General features: G+C 41.0%; 1 protein-coding gene across 1 annotated transcript in view; it reads left to right on the plus strand.

The window, feature by feature from the left end:
• The window catches only part of kalrna (kalirin RhoGEF kinase a), a 94,649-nt gene that overhangs the window by 26,270 nt on the left and 47,325 nt on the right, over positions 1 to 21,054 (plus strand). The window contains exons 15-38 of the mRNA XM_061089070.1: positions 155 to 346; positions 468 to 637; positions 1,762 to 1,936; positions 2,568 to 2,814; positions 6,337 to 6,503; positions 7,765 to 7,884; positions 9,409 to 9,477; positions 9,664 to 9,813; positions 9,891 to 10,040; positions 10,690 to 10,804; positions 11,193 to 11,308; positions 11,414 to 11,536; positions 12,173 to 12,355; positions 12,525 to 12,646; positions 13,704 to 13,770; positions 13,849 to 13,958; positions 15,215 to 15,284; positions 15,401 to 15,490; positions 16,079 to 16,171; positions 16,270 to 16,381; positions 16,654 to 16,844; positions 16,933 to 17,034; positions 17,160 to 17,308; positions 17,868 to 17,970. Of these exons, the coding sequence (XP_060945053.1) occupies positions 155 to 346; positions 468 to 637; positions 1,762 to 1,936; positions 2,568 to 2,814; positions 6,337 to 6,503; positions 7,765 to 7,884; positions 9,409 to 9,477; positions 9,664 to 9,813; positions 9,891 to 10,040; positions 10,690 to 10,804; positions 11,193 to 11,308; positions 11,414 to 11,536; positions 12,173 to 12,355; positions 12,525 to 12,646; positions 13,704 to 13,770; positions 13,849 to 13,958; positions 15,215 to 15,284; positions 15,401 to 15,490; positions 16,079 to 16,171; positions 16,270 to 16,381; positions 16,654 to 16,844; positions 16,933 to 17,034; positions 17,160 to 17,308; positions 17,868 to 17,970 (3,186 nt within the window). The remainder of the gene's footprint in view (positions 1 to 154; positions 347 to 467; positions 638 to 1,761; positions 1,937 to 2,567; positions 2,815 to 6,336; positions 6,504 to 7,764; positions 7,885 to 9,408; positions 9,478 to 9,663; positions 9,814 to 9,890; positions 10,041 to 10,689; positions 10,805 to 11,192; positions 11,309 to 11,413; positions 11,537 to 12,172; positions 12,356 to 12,524; positions 12,647 to 13,703; positions 13,771 to 13,848; positions 13,959 to 15,214; positions 15,285 to 15,400; positions 15,491 to 16,078; positions 16,172 to 16,269; positions 16,382 to 16,653; positions 16,845 to 16,932; positions 17,035 to 17,159; positions 17,309 to 17,867; positions 17,971 to 21,054) is intronic.

The raw sequence follows: 21,054 nt of genomic DNA on the forward strand, positions 1-21,054 counted from the left end.
AATACAACATGATCTTAATGTGTGTGATGGTTGTGAGGAAAATGTGTATGTATGTGATTTTTCCATGGTATTAGAATTTATTTAAATGCAGATATGGCAGGGTAATGTGGAAGCTGCTGTTGATGATAATGAAGGTCCCAACTTCTCCTTTCAGAACACATACACTAATGCAGACAAATTGCTGGAGGCGGCTGAGCAGTTGGCTCAGACTGGAGAGTGCGACCCAGAAGAAATCTACAAGGCAGCCAGACACTTGGAGGTCCGGATCCAGGACTTCGTCCGACGAGTGGAACACAGGAAGCTGCTGCTCGACATGTCCGTCTCCTTCCACACACACACTAAGGAGGTGAGACTATCAAACATCACAAAGCAACACATTCACAGACATGATGCTGCTGCCAGAGACGACTGATCGCACCTATACTAACCTGCTGTCTCTCCGTCCTTCCACCTGTCTGTGTGTCCAGCTGTGGTCATGGATGGAGGAGCTCCAGAAGCAGCTCTTGGATGAAGTTTGCTGCGACTCCGTGGACTCAGTTCAGACTCTGATCCAGCAGTTCCAGCAGCAGCAGACGGCCACACTGGAAGCAACGCTCAACGTGATTAAAGAGGGAGAGGAATTAATACAGCAGCTCAGGTAAAACAAAAATGTATATTATTATTCATGATGGTCTTAGAGAGGGAGAAAAATCAATTGTGAGGCTCAGGTAACGATATTAATATTCATAATGTTATTAAATCAAGAGAAGGATTTAGCTCGAGTGATCAATTTCACACTTTAAAACGTCATTAAAAAGTAAAATCCCTTCAGCCACATGGGAATGATTATGAATAATAATTAACATCTTGGCACATAAATATGAATACATTTTTTGAGTGGAAGTTTCATCACTTCCTAAGTCTCCATTGCTGTTTTTCTCTTCCTCTTCCTCTAATTCCTGTTATTGGAAATAAAGTAATATTATTTACTGAGTGAAAGTCACTGAATGCAACTCTGGACTGTAAATGTTGCTTAGATAAAAATAACTATCCACTAGTAGCCTGGGTGCCAGACAAACTTAGCCACGCCCACAACATTTTTTGGTCGGGAAGTTCGGTCTGGAGTCGCTCCGTTGGGGAGAAATTATCTCCGAACAGCATCTGTTCGGACCAATCAAATTGTCAGGGCGGGCTTTATACGATGATGGACAGATGATCAACAGTTACGTTATCAACCACGTCATCAAAGAGCGCTTGGGTTGACTTTGTTTTCCACAAACGTGCCTGCCGCTGGAGAGCTGAGATCTGTAGATGAGGCTGATCGTGTTGGTAAGTTCTCCGTGTATCCTTAAATTATTTTTACAACACCGGCAAAAATCGTTCTTCATCTTCTTCTACTTCTTCCAGCGTGCGTGCAGTTGAGTTCTGTTGACAACAACCATGCGTCGCTCAACATACGTCACATATCTCCGTTGCTCTGATTGGTTGTAGGTCTATCCAATTGAGCGAAGAGGTATTTTTTTTCCTGGTTCGTTTGAAACACGCCCCATAATCACAGCCCAATGGAGCGGCCTCAGACTCATATTCTGACTAGAATCATGAGTATGACAACGTCAGGCTAATCCACTAGTGTATCCTCAGTTAAAAAGATTACTATGCCAGATTAATTTATTTAAGCGTATATAAAAAATGTCAAATAAAAAATTACGTAAGTAATCCATATAAAATGAAAGTTACTTGTATGTTTGTGTTTATTAATTTGTTCTCTGTCTCTTTCCGCAGAGATGCTGCCATGTCGACCAACAAGACGCCACACTGCAGTTCCATTGCGCACATCCAGGGGGTGCTGCAGCAGCTGGACGAGGCCCAAGGCCAGATGGAGGAGCTGTTCCACGAACGCAAAATCAAACTTGACATCTTTCTCCAGTTACGCATCTTTGAGCAGTACACTATCGAGGTTAGTTAAGGACAGTGTGTCTTTGTTTTACAAAACTCAGGCAAGTAAGTACATTTATTTTGAAGTATTACCACTTCATGTCTTATATTATTTCACACATTCTGTTAGGTATATAGCACCGTAGCACTTAACAGCAAAACAATACAGCCGAAGCCACATGGATGTGACCTGTAATATTCAGCCCAAGGTCTTTTTATATGTGGACCATAGATTGTATATAAAGATGGATGACATGACTTGCGATTTGAGTGTGTGACCGGCAGCACCTCGGTACCCCGCCTCCGTCCCCCTGTATGCTAATGCACAGACTCTGGCTTCAAATGACGCCTTTGGTGCAAGATGGCAGCGTTTATAACTGGGATGTTTTGCCGTAATTCTCAATAGTAAGAGGAAGTGGAGACATGTCATCAATTTTTATTTACAGTCTATGATTTGGATAAAGTCACAAAAATGCACTAAGCTGAGCAACTGTTCAGATAACTCTCTCCCACAGTCTGCCTCCACAGATGATTCATCATGTTCATTCAAACAAACAGCCGCTGATAAGAGCTAATAAGAGCTTAAATTTCTTTCCATATCTTGTGTTAAATTTGTCTCCTCATCATATCCTCATTTGTATGTGTTCCCGCAGGTCACAGCAGAGCTGGAGGCTTGGAACGAGGATCTATCTCGTCAGCTGAACGATGGCAGCCGCTCGGGCGGTGGCAGCAGCAGCGGCAGCAGCGGCTCCTCCTTTGGCAGCGCAGAGGACATCGGCCTAGCAGAGCAGCGGCTGAAACGACACGCGGAGCGGAAGGCTGCCATGAATAACATGACCTATGAAGTGATGCAGCAGGGTCAAGACTTGCACCAGTACATCATGGAGGTTCAGGCCTCAGGTAAAACACAGAGAAGTCTGTTGCTTCATCAGACAGAAAATGGGAACGTGTGAGGAATTTATAAGAATAACAAAAAAACACACCTGCAGCATCTTCATGCATCTCACCAGGGGCGGCTGGCCAATAGAAGGTGATAGTGCACAGCCCTCCCAAAGAAAAAGAGGAAAAAGATGATAGTGATTAATTTGTTGATTAGGGCCCGAGCACCTACAGTGGGAGGCCCTTTTGTGTTTCGAAGGATTTGTATTTCTATTTTGAGCTTTTTCAGGGCCTATACATGCTCAAATTCATACAAAAGTTTGAAGGAAATTCAAAACTTCAAAAAGTAATTGTATTCTGGAGAAATTTGAAATGCCCTTCAGTTAGCTTTCACCGATCTTCACAAAAATCGTAGACCAGGTGTATCATGACTAGACAGAAGAAAAGTCTGATGGTGCAATGGGAAAAACGCAACTGGAAGCCGGCCATTTTGGGTTTAGTGGCCATTTTGGCCGTTTTCTACATTTTTTCTTTGACGTACTTGTTCCAGGGTTTTCATCAGATCAACTTCATATGGACATGAGTGTCATCACAACAAGATGGAGACATAAACTACCTTGAATTTCGAGTTTTCGTCACACGGTGTGATCGTGGTATTGCATAAAAGTTTGATTACACGCCATCAAAACACGATGTTCTGTATCTCAGACATACAAGGTGAAATCGACGCCAAACTAGACATGTAAGACAAGAGTTCCGGCCTGGTGACACCTACACAGAAATTATGAATAAAAACCACAGCGCCCCTTGGTGGAAACAGGAAATTTCTTATTTTTGGAACATCTTACACTTGGAAGTATTCCTCCTCATCACTGACTGCAACCATGTCAAATTGTGTCAAAAGTGTCTTAAGACATTGATAATGGCAAAAGATTACTGTGACTTTTCCTCAAACGCCATATTAGTGGCGTGGCGTCAGAGTTCATCAATTCGCCGTTAAACACGAAATTGCTGTAATTTCAATGTTCATGCTTCAGTGTCCCTCAAAATACATTTGTGTAGCAACAGCACCCCCTTGAAGATATTCATATGGCTTTAAGGAATGGGCGTGACAAAATAAGTGAATCCCCGGCACTTAGGTTAGCCGACATGTACAAAAATCAATAGGGACATTTGTCTTTTCATGACAAACAAATAAGTCTGATGAACTTGTCCTTGGGCTTTCATTAGATCAACTTCAACTTCTGTGAATGTCATCTCAACAAGATGGTTAAACTACCTCGGTATATATGATTTAATCACACGGTGTGACCGTGGCATGGCGTTACATTTTTGATGATTCGCCAAAAAAGAGGAATTTATTATAAATCATCTGTGCATTCTTCTTTCAGCCTCAAGCCTCATTCACACATTCACAGTCCCGCCCTAATCAGCCCCATATAAATATTGACTCATCATTACAGTGCCACCTGCTGGCAACAGGAAGTGACTTGTTTTAAACTTTTATGAACTGCTCTTGGCTGCTTTATAACTCAAATGAGCTGTATATATAAATTAACACTTCAAAGGATTCATTAAGCAAATAATTATTTGTTGTCAGTTTGCTTTAATGTTAGAATCCTTTGATGTCTTAGAAGATAAGATGTACGATCTGAAGAGAGAAAAGAGTGTTTTTGACCTGAACAGATATATTAGTCTAGTACAGTGATAGCGATAGCACCACCTACTGCCAAAAAGAGGTAAGCCTCGTTTTAAAACTAAATTCGATTTAGAGAAAGTTTCGATCAAAGCATTGATCGCTCTCTCCACTAACAGGCTTCAAAATGCGTGTGCTCAGGCCCGTCAGTGCTACAACGTAGTCCTAGTTATTATTATAATCGGCATTATTTTATTTTTTTAAATAATTAAATTATAAGAATTTTCAACTCTGAATATCATCCAATCAGCTGCAGAGCCAAGACCTGTTCAATCGAGTACAGGGCGATTAAAGCCTGGTTGAAAATCACTCTCATAGACTTTCATGTAAGACCTTTTTTTTCAAACTGCAAGGGCTCGCGCTAACGTTAGCTGGTCCAGTTGCACCTGGTCAAATCACACTGTGCCTACATCTCGCCACTCGAGAGGAGCAGTGTTGTGCATGAACGGCGTTCATTGAACGCATTCATATTTTTTTAGCCATGTTCACGTTCATTTTTTTCATCATCACTGTACCAGGCAATCATGTGAAATACCACGAGCGAGAGCAAATGTGTGTGTGGGTATGTGTGTGTGTGTATGTGTGTGTGTGTGTGTGTGCTCCCAGTCAGGACACACAGGGCCCCGCCCCCACTCACTGAGGAGTGTTACCGTGAAGCAGCTGGTAATTGACTTAGTTGAAGAACAGTGGAAACAGTGAAAATCCTGAGTTTCTCTCTGGTCCACAACTACTTAATGATCAGCGCCGCTGCGTCATGATCAAAGCAGAAGCTGCAGTTGGTTTGTACCGAGCTGGAGTTCCTGTTTCCTCCTCCGCTCTGACCTGCTCTCACTTTAATCAATAAACACTCATCAGTTATCAGGACCTGATCAGTACATGAAGAAACTTAGTGCTTGTTTGACTCGCCCCAGATTTCATGTTATACATCAACACGAGAGGTGGCGTGAACAGAAGGACTCAGTGTTAAAGTAACCGGAGCAACATGGATTTATTTACCCATTAAACAAGTAACCTTAGCCATCATCGCAACAATTGCGCCCCCGAGAAATTTGGCAGGAGCCAATGCATGCATTTACCAATTGAGATGTTGTGACCTTTTCAACAGAAAAAAATACATGCACCCAGGAACCAAGCCATAGAGATACCACACACCACATACTTCACCAGTCCTTACCATGTGTGTACCACAGAGTAAAAGGTCCACTTAAAGGGGGAAAAATCTTTGGTAATAGTATATTACAAGAATAAAGTTACAATTTCAGGCTGTGTTGAATGTGGAGCATATTGTTAAGTTAATCTTTAGTTTCACAAATATCGCAATACTTAATCCTTTGTCACATCAGCTCCACATGCACACAAGTATGAGGACTCTGAAACGATTGTGTAAGAAACTTTGTCAATTCTGAAGAAACAATCACACTGATTGTGAAGAAATTGTCTCTTTAGTAGAGGAGGAAATCTTTGGAAGTGGTGGACTCTGAGGTTATCATTGGTTACCTCTGCATGGTTTTGTAGTTTCCAGACAGTGTGAAATTCCGGTGAGGACAGGTTCTCCTTGCTGCGTTTTGCCTTTGGTGTAGACTTTGATTCTATGCTACATGAAAACCACTTCCTCACTTTAAGATGACGTTTTTAACAATTTGTTTTTGTGTCATGACTTTAAATTAAAGATTAACTTCCTTGCAAGAGAGATATGAGTAGAAATATATACATGATAAAAGCCTTGATTTTCAGTACTAAGGTGGAGGTGAGGCATGTTCAGCACAGCGTAGCATTAGGAGTGGAGGAGTTGAGGAAACGATAGGGAAACAGTAGCAGTGTAAACGTGTTTGCTTCTTGTGGTTCAGGGATCGAACTGACAGGGGAGAAAGACATGGACTTGGCCTCTCAGGTTCAGGAGCTGCTGGAGTTCCTCCACGAAAAGCAGCAGGAGGTGGAGCTCAACGCGCAGCACACGCACACACGGCTGGAGCAGATTCTGCAGCTACGCCATCTACAGGCTGAGGTTAAGCAGGTAAACACATTAAAACATCTGCATCAATAAACTGAAGAAAACGTATTAAATTAGTGCATTTCTTTTTTAGTTTTGCTTGCAATTCATCATTTACCTTTTTTTTATTGAAACAGGATTCACATGTTCACTCCTCCACTCAGCAGTTTTACTAGGTTACTGCTTCAGGCCAGTTAGATGCCTTTACTCTGACTTCTACAACTACTACTACTTCTAATGCTTTACATTTTATGAACGTGCATGGAACATAGGTGCAGTTAATGGGCCAGTAATCATTAGTAATATTAACAAATTATTCAGGGGTAAACCTGTCAGTCTACTGCAGAAATGACTGCATATTTCTACTACAGTACTACAATACTGCCCAAGTAAAGTCCAGCTACACTATAACATACTCAGTATTATTCCAATCCTCAGAAAGAGAAGAGTAGAAGTCTACATCCTAAAATGGAAACATTATGCAGCTTTAATGGGGCGAGGTGGACTTGTTTTTATTATTAGAAACAAAGGAAATCTCCTCCATGTGGGAGAAATGACAAGAATAACACACAGCTCTTCCTCCTTAGTGAAGCCAATGATTTGTGTTTTTATGATGAAACTGCTGCAGATGTGAATATGAACGTGCTGCGTGCTGAGACAGGAAACACACAACCACTGCAGATGGATATGACTGAATTATTTACGAGGTGTATGGCAATGTGCTAATAACAGACATACACACATAGACACACAAACATACACACATGCTGCCACAGCCTCATCCCTGGGGTCGTTCTTACTCCAGTCTGTCCAGGAGACCCCACCTGGTCATAGAGCGACTGCAGTGTAATATTTCCATGCAGCCACAGCTCAGTGAAGTGAACAACTTACCTCCAGTAATTGTCACAATGTAGGTCGAGTTTGGGGTTTATATATTGTATGTAATTTATTGTATGTAATGTGGGCGAAGGTGCAAATAAACTGTGCATCAACAGTGAGCCCCTCTCCCCAGGTAAAACGCTGAAGCTCAGCCAGCCAATCAGAGCAGTCTGGGCTTTAAAGTAACAGGAGCTAAAACCAAGTGTTTGAAACAGAGGCTGAAAAGAGGATCTGCAGCAATCAACAATTTGAGGAACGAGATGTGTTTTCGGAACATTAGAGCATGCAAACATTTGTAAATTGCATTAGACATTGTGTGGGAGAAAAGCTATTTATTATGAAAAAGAATCAAACAAGAAAAGATCACTTGGTCATATGTTGTCTCTGTCTCTCTGTCATTGTTTAGGTGTTGGGTTGGATTCGTAACGGTGAGTCCATGTTGAACGCCAGCATGGTGAACGCCAGCTCGCTGTCTGAGGCTGAGCAGCTGCAGAGGGAACATGAACAGTTCCAGATGGCGATAGAGGTACACACTCACCCTCTCTCTCTCACACACACACACACACACACATATCCTAATTACTGCTGCTAAAACCAGGCTTACTGTACTTCACTAATAATTATTTCAGTATGCATTGGTTTGAATAGTAGCAGATGGGTGCATGAGCCCAAACACACACACACACACACACACACACACACACACACACACACAAACACACAGTTTCTTTGTCTTCTCCTTGTGAATCAGGCTTACTTCAATAATTATTTCATTATGCATTGACTTTGAAGAATAACAGATGCTGATAAACACACACACACACACACACACACACACACACACATTTAAGAACTATCTCTATGCGTATTTGTGCATGTGTGAATGTTACTTTGTGCAGCGCTTTAAATAGCTGACTCCAGAAATGTGTTAGCGCTGAAAGGGGCAAAAGACCTTTGGTCAGCAATGGACTACACATGCACACACACAGACACACAGACACACACACACATACACACACACACACACACACATACACACACACACACACAGACACACACACACACACACACACACACACACACACAAAACACGCACAAGCATGCACACACAAACACATTGTTTTGAAACCATGGTTGGGGTGTGCATCCTCCATCAGACTCATGTAAGTCTGCTTTGGCTAATAGCTTTAACTCAGACACAAACACAATGAACACAATGGGCGGCTGTGGCTGAGGGGTAGAGCGGTCGTCCTCCAAACTGAGTTTCGGCAGTTTGATTCCCCATCTGAATGCCGAAGTGTCCCTGGGCAAGATGCCGAACCCTGAATTGCCCCTCATAGAACAACAAAAGTGCTGCTAATAGATGCACTGTATGAATGTGTTGGTGAATGGGTGAATGTAAAACTGTACTGTAAAGCGCTTTGAGTGGTCATCAAGACTAGAAAAGCACTATATAAATACAAAACCTTTTACCATTTACCATTACAATGAAATGTCTGGTCCAGTAATAACAGGAACATGATGACGAATTGATAAAAGACAAATCTACATAAATTCACATTACAACTTCCGACAGTTTCCGGCAGACTATTACAGATTAATCATCGTCTGTTCACTAGAATGAATCCAAAAGTGTATTAATATTGTTCATCTAATCCAGAAAATATTGCAGTTAATCTATCAGAAGTTTATCATCCATGCATCTGTTCGCTCAACCTGCTTCACTCTGAGGGTCGCAGACTATGGAGCCATTCCCTGTCTGTTTAGCAGCATTTTCAGAGCTGATTTCTCTTTCCTTGAAACAAACATTTTTTACATTCATGTTTACCAAATTGCAGACTTTTGGGAATGTTTTTAAGGAATTACTAATGGTTCAGTGAAACCTTTGGCTGAACTGTGAATGTAAGTCCCCCTGTGAGGGAATCTTCCCGCTTCATAATGTAGTAGAGGTGAAAAAAACTCCACAGGGAACTTTTTAAAGTTAAGTTCAACTCATGATTGATTTGAATTTTACGGTAACTATCTCTTCTTCTTCCTCCTCTTCCTCCAGTCTCTGTTTCACGCTAACTCTCTTCAGAAGACTCATCAGAGCGCTCTGCAGGTCCAGCAAAAAGCCGAGGTAAATCCGTCTGTTTCTTTATTATTTACTGATGCACATTAGTATGTTTTTGAAAAAGTAAGAGTAACACGGCTACATATCTTCCCGAGACATTGTTTATGCTGCATCTTTACATTCCTGTGTCCAGAGGATGTGCAGAACATTTGCTGCAGAACCTACCACCTCTTCTCTCTGTCTTTGTTCCAGATGATGCTCCAGGCATGTCACTACGATCCAGAGGCGATTCGAAACTGTGCAGAGAAAGTGGCCGTTCACTGGCAGCAGTTGATGCTGAAGATGGAGGACCGCCTGAAGCTTGTGAATGCCTCGGTGGCCTTTTACAAGACGTCTGAGCAGGTTAGTTGTGTTTACCTATTTCTCTGGGTTGGTTGTTGTTGTTGTGTTGTCACTGAGTGTTTGTGTCTATTGTCCAGGTGTGCAGTGTTTTAGAGAGCCTGGAGCAGGAGTACCGCCGGGACGAGGACTGGTGTGGCAGTCATGATAAACTGGGAACTTCGGCTGACAGCGAGCACCTTCTACCTCTGATCAGTAAACACCTGGAGCAGAAAGAAGCTTTTCTTAAGGTGAACTGCAACTAAAATTCAAGAAAAACTTTTTTAACATCAAATAAAAGATGCCAGCTCAAAAAAAACAAAGTAGGACACTGAAGAGAAAAGAGGATCTCTCCAGTTCTTTGATCGTTCTTACTTTTGTAGTGTCCTTCTCTTGATCTGGATCCAACGACAAATGAGAAGTTGTTGCCTTTACATCTTAGTTGTTGGGTTGTTAATACAAATGTAGACCAGTGACTTACAGCAACTGATCCTGCACTTTGAATTTACCATATGAATCACACCACCAATTAAAGTTGTATCTGTTTCGTCACTATCCCTACGATGACTTGCACAAACACTGATGAAATTATCACAGAGAACAGACGTACGGCTTCCTCTGTTTCGGTATACAAATCTAACAATCAGCATAATTGAGTCATAAGTGGAGTAAGTATGTGTTGGTACACATTGCAGTTTGAATAATAGCTGTAACACCAGCCTAAAGGAACTAAACCAAATACTGAAACATACTAGATTAGATATTAACAACACTAAACTGGCTGCTGCCTAATAATGGTGAATGCAGTGATTGTGGTTTGAAAGTGGTCTTAAAGTCATTGATTGACTTATGTCGGAGGAGTGTGTCAATGTGTTAAACCACCATGTTCCTGTTTTTCAGGCATGCACTCTGGCTCGAAGGAACGCTGAGGTGTTTCTGAAGTATATTCACAGGAACAATGTGAGCATGCCCGGAGCAGCCGGTCACACCAGAGGCCCTGAGCAGCAGGTCAAAGGTCAGTGCTACTGTTACCATTAAAATACTGTATCACCACTGGTGAAATAGCAGGAAGGCTGTCATAGAAATCATCAGTCAATCACACAAGGATTGACTAACAATCAACTCTCAATATCATATGATATCAATATGCTAATATTTCAATATATATCTTATCGAGGAAACTAGAACATATTGCTACTGATGTGTTATGTTGAGTGTTGAGAGTGGTATCGAATCCCAGCCCATGCTGAAGTGTCATTGAGCAAGATGCTGAACCCCAAATGGCCCCTCATAGATGTTGAATGCATGAATTGAAAGTTGCTTTGGATAAAAGTGTCAGCTAAATTACAGTAATGTAAAAATAATTTACCCTGTATTGATTTGTTGTGTGTTATTGTTCGCAGCGATTCTGAACGAGCTGCTGCAGCGAGAGAACAGAGTGCTTCACTTCTGGACATTAAAGAAACGAAGGCTGGACCAGTGTCAGCAGTATCTAGTGTTTGAACGCAGCACCAAACAGGTGTGGTCTTCAGGGAGTGAGTTTATATGGTCAAGTAAAAACACAGGGCAAGAAGGTAAACTTCATCTGTTGGTTTTGTCTGTTTGTGTGTATTTGTTCGTGCAGGCTCTCGATTGGATCCAGGAAACAGGTGATGTTTACCTGACTACGCACACGTCACCCGGCGAAAGCAACGAGGAAACTCAGGAGCTCCTCAACGACTACCATCATTTCAGACACTCTGCCAAGGTGCGATCAGTTTATCATATTTAAAGAAATTAAAACAAGAGAAAAATCAGACAAGCAATACAGGATTTATTTTCGTTTAGTGATAAGGCTGTGGAGTCTTAAAGATAATAAGTACAAATGTACAATAGTACATTCTATTTATATACTGCTTGTAACAATGCACAAAGACACTTTACAGAGGTTAAAAAGAGAGAAACTAAATAGCCAGAAATATCAAATACACATCATTAATTACTAGGGCTGGGAAAGTTAACTCGTTTCAATCGAGTTTACTCAAGTGATGAGTTAACTCGATTAATTATTTTATCTCGCATTAACTCAGGTTTGATTATTTATTGTTTTATTGTGAAAGTCAGGCTTTTATTTTGTGAAAGTCTGTTGCTGACTGCTGCAGAACAGGAAAAAAGAAAATAATTGGCGGATAAACAATCGAGTTAACTCATCACTTGAGTTAACTCGATTAAAACGAGTAAACTTGCCCAGCCCTATTAATTACACATTAAAAGCCGAACGAAAGTCATAAGAACTGAAACAGAAATTAAGAATACAATACACAGAGAGTGGTCAAGAAAATCTGTGAAATCTCCAGGTAGCAAAATGTCATCCAATCAATCTGCATATGTGAACATCCCACAGCAAACCAAGGAGAAGGTGAAGCTGCTTATCCAGTTGGCTGACAACCTGGTGGAGAAAGGCCACGCCCACGTGTCAGAGCTGAAGCGATGGGTGAGCACGATGGACCGCAGGTACCGCGACTTCTCCATTCGAATGGCCAAATACCAGGAGAGCCTCGAGAGGAGCCTGGGGGTCAGCTCGGAGGTGAACAAACACACACACACACACACACACAGACTTCAGTTGAACCTGATATTGACTGTCATGTACTCTGGTTGAGTACTCATGAACATGACTGTGGATACAGACATGGACAGTGTCATCAATTGGTTTTAAATTACTGACTCAGATCAATTGATGTTTTTCTGTGCAGGACAATAAAGATTTAGAGTTGGATATTATCCCTGCCAGCCTGACAGACGACCCCGAGGTCAAACTACGTGACCCCAACCATGAGGTCAATGAAGAGAAGAGGAAGTCTGCCAGGAAGAAAGAGTGAGTACAGACAGGAAGTTGAGGAGCCTCTACCTTTAGTCACTTTCTAAATAGAAATGAGCCTGCCGATATGGATTTTTTTGGGAAAAAATACCTATATGTCGGACGATACATGTATTTCATAAAATCTCTTTTAAGGATTCCTAAGATGTCGTTTGCGAACCCTTATGACAAATAAATGTATTAGTGTCTTTGATGAATATGTATATAAATGTGTATTTTTTCCTGTAAAATAAAAGTTATATTTGTGCATAACAACACCCAATATGTGAAAACAAATTAAAAGCTCATATTGGGTGACTATTATCGGACAACCGATAGATAGGTCTAGAAATAAATAAGAAATAAAAGATATCGTCTTACATGAAGCATATGAACAGGGTTTCTTTTATTTGATCAGTTTTGTAAAACATCAGACTGACAAATGCATCCTGACCGTGACCGTCGCTCCCCAAAAGTGATGCTTAAGTGTCTTGATGGGTAATATGTTATGAATTCCACCTCTTACATGTCAGTGGATGGGACATGAACCAAACTAAAATGTCAACGTACACGTCAAAAAAACGTTTCCACAAATATCGTTTCTGCCATTTTATGTAGTTCTGATCACACTGATGTTTGTTAAAGGGTTTATATTTCTGATAAGTTTGATTTTACCCCGAACCTAAAACACATGTAGTAAATAAACTTACTGTCAGGTGATAATAGAGTTAAAATATATCTGCAGAATCTTATTCAACCAGATTCATTTCTAACCACTTCAAAACAGCGTTTCCTCCATCTGTGCAATGATAGCAATCATCTGTGTTCCATAGCATTCCCAGAAAATATGGATTTTCCGACATTAAAGACAGTAAATTGTTATAATAGTTTACAGTAAAAGTTTATATAATTTAAATCTCTGAAGCTTTTGATTTATTATGAATTGTCAGGACTAAAGGTTTTGGAGGAACTTCAGTAGACGCGTGCAGACATGGTGTAATCGGACACAAATTTTGACCAGTTATATAATTAATGCCATCCGATCCTTCTAGTCTAAAGTATTTTCCTCTGAAAGGTTCATCATGGCAGAGCTGCTGCAGACAGAGAAGTCCTACGTCAAAGATCTCAACGAATGTCTTGAGGTAAGAAAAACGACTCTGTGACATTTTTCGAAACATTGAATATTTTCCTGTCTGCATCAATTTCTTTCTGTGTGTCAGACCTATCTGTTGGTGATGACCAGCGGTACGGAGGACATTCCTCCTGGCATCGCCAACAAGGAGCACATCATCTTCGGCAACATGCAGGAGATCTACGACTTCCACAACAAGTGAGAGACACACAGACTCTGTTTACACAAACACCAGAAGTATCCCATTTTTGTGTTTTAGCTTATAAACGTTATATTCTGATTTCAGTGTCCTGGATAAGCCCTTATCCCGGTTTTGAGAGTTTCCTGTAAAAAACCATAACAAGCATAACCAGGTTATTGGTGCATTTATACATCTTAACCCAGTTTCTGACCACTGCCGACTACTTGCACAGGTGTGGTTTCAACTGGTGCTCGTACTGTTGTTTCCTCTCGTCTCCTAAAAGGTTCAACTGTGACACACAGCCAGTAAAAGGATGCCCTTCTCATTCGGAAATGTTCTCTTCATTCGGCATTATTTAATTCCATCATGACGACCCGACACCACTTGTCAGGACTGTGTCACTGGTTCTGTGGGATGTCAGTGAGAGCCTGTAACCGGCCAAAGTGGATGACATGTTTAATATTTTTTGTTGCTGGCAATAAGGTTGATAAGCCCAATCTGCAACCTGATGTTGACACTTAATAAAGCTAAAGCCGCTATAGGCCAAAGCAGACTCATTTTCAATAGCCACGATACAGGAATCAAAATTACTGGTTTCTTTTTTTGTTTTTGATAAGGAGCTGGAATACGTATTTATCATGTATACTTCTATATGTATAATTAGATTTCTATATGTTACATGTAAACATTATATCCCCAATATGATAAAAACTGGGATAAACGTCATCATATAAATTTTGGTGTGCATGCAAATAACATCACAGATCATTTCTAACGAAGCTCAGTGTCTGTGCTCCGAAGATGTTTCTCAGACTGTTCTGTGTTTCAACCAGTTTAAGACACTTCTGAAACCAGAGGGAGGATTTTCCCTAAGTTAAAGAAAAAGATCAGCACAGGAATTTTGCATATTTCACATTAATGAGCCAACTTTTCCACAGTGGTAATGCTTTTAACTGAGATTCTCACCACTTGTAAAAACCCTGAGGGGAGACTTTATCTGTATTTTTCCTTCAAATATCGCGGCTATAGGGGAGCTGAAGAGGAGACTTTGAGGTTTCCTCCGTCGACAGTTCATGAACTCCAAAGGTTTCCCAGAGGAACTTTTTTTGTGTCTGATCATCTCGTGGTACCTCGGGAAATCTGTGTTGGTTCATCATGGAAATGTTTTCTTGTACTCTACGAATCAATAGAGCTTAAAGGAATCTCTAACCTACAGGACTTCTTATGGTTTTGATTTATTTTACAATTATTATCTGCATTTTTGTATTTCCAGTATTTTCCTGAAGGAGCTGGTGAACTATGAGCAGCTACCAGAGGACGTTGGTCACTGCTTCGTCACCTGGGTGAGACTTCTGACCCCTGATTTCCTAAATTTGACCTCTGGCCTTTTATTAGAATATTAGGGAATTAATAAAGTCACTGTTTAATGCAATATTGAATCTCCTCTCCTGTTTTCCAGGCTGATAAATTCCACATTTATGTGGATTACTGTAAGAACAAACCAGACTCCAGTCAGCTCATACTGGAGCACGCTAGCACCTTCTTCGACGTGAGTAGATCTGTCCGTGTTTGTTCTGTCACAGCTCCATTCACATCATACTCAGACCATAAACAATAGTTACAATTAAACCGTTTATCCCATCTTAAAAGTAAATGCTCTTTCATTGTAGTGTATACAATATACATAAACATATATTTACAGTTTATATTATATACACAATTTGTGTATTATGATCAGTGTCTCCAAAGAACAAAACAAGCTGTAAACCAAACAGCACGGTTTGAGAGTTGTAATGGATACGACCATGGGACATAACAACTAGACTCCAGTCTAATTTAATTTAGTACCTATGTCATTATTTGTCAGGCAGATTATTTAGATTGGTCGTGAAAAATGAGATGAGGATACTTAGATTTGAAAAGACACATTTGGTGAGTGCATGCAGCCGCAGGTTTCCAATTCCCAGCCTACAGCTGTGCGTGAGGTTTATGTAGTTCACCTGTTTTGCAGCAGATGGTGCTCTCTGATCATTGAAAACATTTCCAGCAGAATAGAACATTTGCCATTTCTAACAATTCCAATTATGTTATTTTATTTTGGTATTTGCTGTAATTCTGTCATCGTGTACATGAACAGGACATTCAGCAGAAACGTGGACTGGCCAACTCCATCTCCTCCTACCTCATCAAACCAGTCCAGAGGATCACCAAGTACCAACTACTGCTGAAGGTACATCCCCACCCACATACATGCACACACAGCAGTTTTATTTGGGTTTGCTCTCAATCATTTTCTCTGTTCTTGTTGTATATCCTCTCTTGGTGCAGGAGTTATTGTCTTGCTGTGAAGAAGGCAAAGGGGAGATTAAAGATGGTTTGGAGGTGATGCTAAGTGTTCCTAAGAGAGCTAATGATGCCATGCACCTTGCCATGTTGGAGGGTGAGATACTGTCTGATCTAGTGTACTGAAATATATCATGAAATTATAATAATTAATAGTAATACAAGTAATAAAAGAAAATAATATGTTCTTGGTTGTTTTGATAAATACATTTTTTATTATTCTTAATTGATACATTATAAATCACTTCATTACTCTACTGCTGATCTTAATCCAACACCAAACATTTGTTTTGTTTCCTGTTCAGCTGACAGATTGTGGGTCGTCAGTTTGGTTGATGATAACTATTCCTTTTCCCTCCTCTTCGTCAGGCTTTGAGGTGAACCTAGATGTGCAGGGTGAGCTGATCCTGCAGGACAGTTTCCAGGTTTGGGATCCGCGATCTCTCATCAGGAAGGGGCGGGACAGACACCTCTTCCTGTTTGAGTTCTCGCTCGTCTTCAGCAAAGACATCAAAGACTCAGCTGGCAGAACCAAGTACCAGTACAAGAACAAACTACTGGTGTGTGTTTGTACTGTAGCTACACATGATAACTGTTGCTAACTCACATGTCTGATAAACATCTTTCTTCCCTTTCACTGTGCTGCAGACGTCTGAGTTGGGGGTGACCGAGCACATTGAGGGTGACCCGTGTAAATTTGCCCTGTGGGCAGGAAGAACCCCTTCCTCTGACAATAAAACTGTGCTAAAAGTGAGTAAAAAATGTAATGTATATAAAATAAGTGTCTGAAACTCTGATTAAAGGGTTTTACCATCAGGGTAAGATGTCAATAATACTGTTAATAATAATGATAATATTGGTTGGTTCTTTTCAAGGCGTCCAATATGGAAGCTAAACAGGAGTGGATTAAAAACATCAGGGAGGTGATCCAGGAGAGGATGACTCACCTGAAGGGGCCGCTCAAGGAGCCTCTTCATATGCCCAAAACACCAGCATTGAACAAACCCAGGAATAACACAAAGAGGTAAACAAGGACATGAACAGACACATCACACACAGAGGACAGAGGAGTTGTCACCACAGGTAGACATATAGTCTGTCAGTAGTAGAAAATATCAGACCTGAGTTCACAAAAATCACTCAGGAAAGAAACATCATTCATGACTAATCAGTCATATTCTTTCAGGAAAATTTCCGAGGGTCGGATTTATCTTTACTATTTCTATTATTTATCTTCATGAGGGAGAAGCTCAGCCTGCATTGATATAACTCATTGAGTGATATAATATTTTGTACATGCTGTGAAATGTACAGCCACTACCACACCTGTTATTTGAGTAGTCGTTCCTCAATTCCTTTGACAATAAGAAGATTTAACACTTGACTTTTCCCCACTACTCTACTGCTGCCACAGCGAGAAATGTCATGAGTGTAAACAGTGGTAGTGCCGGCACAAACCTTCTTACCAGGGTTAAACGTGTCATCACAGCCATTATCAAAGAGTCTAATAACATCACCACAGTGTGTAAAAACGTGATTTAAATTGAGACATTCCTCCTGACTTGGCGTGTTTGTGTATTCAGGGAGGGAGGTGAAGATGGAGACAGTCAGGGAGATGGCAGCAGCCAACAAGACAACATCTCCATCGCTTCCCGGACGTCCCAGAACACTGTAGACAGCGACAAGGTAGGACCCACTCGCATGAATAATGGAGGACCAGATGACGCCAGATGAATAAGACTGTGTAGTCACGTGCTCTGTTGTTCTGACTTTGGTGTGTTCATGTGGTTTGAAGTCAGAATGTGGAAAGCACATGGGTTTGCTGTAAACAGAATGTGTGACACATTGACACCAGCAGAGTGACAAAGAGGAAATAAAAGGGATCCGGTGTGACAGACATAAATAATTCAAAAACAAGTGCGACAAGTGTAACATTTGTTGATTTTTAACTAAAAGCTCCTATTTAGAGCTGATTGTTAATAGGTTTATAAGTGATTACGTCAGCAACTCCTGTACTAAAATGTTCTTCGACTTTCCGGGTGGTTGTTCGGACCTGAGGTCCTGTGAATTTACCAGTCAGGAACAAATTTTTTCAGATTATTCCAACACCACATGAACGCACTATCACTCTGCAGCCTGTGAGAAGCTAATGACCCACAGCTGCCTCGGCGCTACAGGGTCTCCCATGCAGCTACAATGGGCAGAAGCAGGGGCTGTGATCCTGCCAGTGGCTGACAGTGTGTTTGTGCACATTTCAGAACGTGCTGTGGAAAGCCAACTCTGTGAGATAAATGAAGCTCCATAGTTGTGTGTTTGTGAGTGAGTGACACTCATCAGGTGACGTGTGCATGAGGAGTATTCAGTAATGTTACCACGTGAACAGAGAAGCAGAAGGTGATGAAAAACATCTTCAGGTTGTGTGCAGGCGTCTGTGCTGATGCCTCCTACCAGCCAGTGTCTGGCATCCAAGTAAGCCTGAATTTAAACTTTTATTTAGGCTGTCAAATTGTGTTAAATTAAGTAATGTGTATGATTGTCTTTTATAAATTCAGACAAAAGTAGAGGTATGAAGAGATTTACATTTAAATGCACCACCTCTTTATTATTAAACTCAACTTTTAGTTATCAGGATTTCCAAACCTTTTTCTGTGTTGAGTATAATTTGAATTATTTAGATTTTTTGTTAAGATTAGTTTAGTTGAGTTGCTTTGTTTTAAAACAAGCAACAAAAGCCGAAAAGCAGAAATCTACAGACTTTCTGAATGGAATTAGGTGCAGCAGTATTTTTGTTTTTGTTTTGATTTGAGCTGTTGTTCTTCAGTGTTACTACAGCACCGCCCCTCTCACTGCGACACGCACACATACACACACATCCACCCACACAGATGTCTGTCATGGCCTCCCACTGTAGGGTTACACAGTGTGGCCTTTTCACCGAGCAACCCCACGCCTACACACTTACCCTGCCTCTAAATGTCAGCAACACACACACACTCTTTTCCTCACTCACACAGAATCACTTGGTGCAGCTTGATTGTGTGTTTTGTTCGTTCCTCTTCTGTTTTCTACTGTACTGGCATCTCTCTCTCTCTCTCTCTCTCTCTCTCTCTCTCTCTCTCTCTCTCTCTCATATTCTTTCTCCACTTGTCTATGCACAATATACATACAGTATGTACAGTACATGTAATAATACACTCTGGTTTACAGTACCTCTGCATTATATTTATGTTGTGTCTCTCTTTGTGTCTCCACCTCCTCCTCTCCAGTGAAAGATCATGACGAGTTTTCCAGTCTGTTTTTAACGTGGGTGTGTTGTTGTTCTCGTCCAGTTTATTGTTACTGGGATTTAGAAAACTCCAGCTCGTTATTTTTGGAATCCTCCTCTGCTGTTTTCCTCAAAACATCAAAGTAAAAGTTCCTGCATTTTGTTTTGATAAGTTTCATGTTTCATACGCTGACACAGCGCTGAGCTGCACTCCTTTGTGTTGTTAGATTCAGTTTTATGCCGTTCACTTATCTCTTTTTAATTAGGCAGTACACAGGGATAGGGTTTCATTGGGACAGAATGAGGACTTAGCAACAATCGAGACAGTGCTGTGAATTGTAAAAAGCGATCATGGACAGGGCAAAATCTTAATATTAACGTAAACCAGGGGTGCCAACACTTTATAGGCTTGTGAGCTACTCTTGAAATGACCAGCTCAACAAGATCTACCGACCAGATAATGTTGGTATCCACCCCTGACGTAAACAGAGACGTGTTGAACTAGATAACATTGGATTAAATACATGTTAACAATTCAAAATACACTTACTGCTACAGTCTCAGCTTCTGCCTTCTGGAATAGCTGGACATGAACATGAACACCAAGCAGCATCTGCCACATATGTATAGAACCTAATATTCCATCTGTCACTGCATTTTTAATACAGCGGGTTTTATATACACGTCGCTGCTGATTGGGCAACGCCTCTGACACTCACCACAAGAGAGAAAACTTACCAGTGGTCAAAACAACCACAAAGACCCTATAACTGGCGTCTGTCTGCAATGGGAATGGATACATCTGCATTCACTCCAGGGTCAAATGTATCTGAGGTAGATTTTTATCGGCTCTGGCTCCGATTTGAAACACAAGACCTTGGTAAAAGTGCTGATTTCTTTATTTACTTTATTTCGACAGTCAAGACGCTGGCGTTGACATAACGTCTATTGAACTTCTGGGCGTTGCCTCATTTTTAGCCATGAATGTTTGCACTAATAGTTTTTCACATTTTGGTAACAAAGATAAACAGTAATTTTTGTCTTCAAAACGTGCAAGATGCATGCGGCTTCAGACGTGTTGGTTTTTCAGCACGTTTGTGATGTCGGACATGATTCATCGGGGGAAAGTCAGGAGTTAATCGCCTTCTTTTACCCATTTTAAATTTAAAAACAGCAAATTTTTAACAGGATGTGACTTTGCTGATAGATCTCCATCTTCCTTTTCAAACCCCCTTTGTGTAGGATGCTTATTTACTTTGCCTGAATCTCTTTGTCTTGAAGTACAAATTGGAAGTGGCAGGCTGTGGTGGCAATGGATCTGAGATGTACAAGTTTTCCCAGGAGAGTAGCCGAGGACTTGCAGTGTTCGTCTCATGTGATGTGGTTGATGTTGCGCCCTTCTGTTGCATTCCCATGGCTCTGCGGGGCCTCCGGGGATTTATTATCACACAGCACGCCAATCCCTTGTGTATTTTGGAGCGAAGACAATTCAGTGATCTGAGCGG

This window comes from Limanda limanda, chromosome 16 (genome assembly GCF_963576545.1).
Source record: "Limanda limanda chromosome 16, fLimLim1.1, whole genome shotgun sequence".
Lineage (NCBI taxonomy): Eukaryota > Metazoa > Chordata > Actinopteri > Pleuronectiformes > Pleuronectidae > Limanda > Limanda limanda.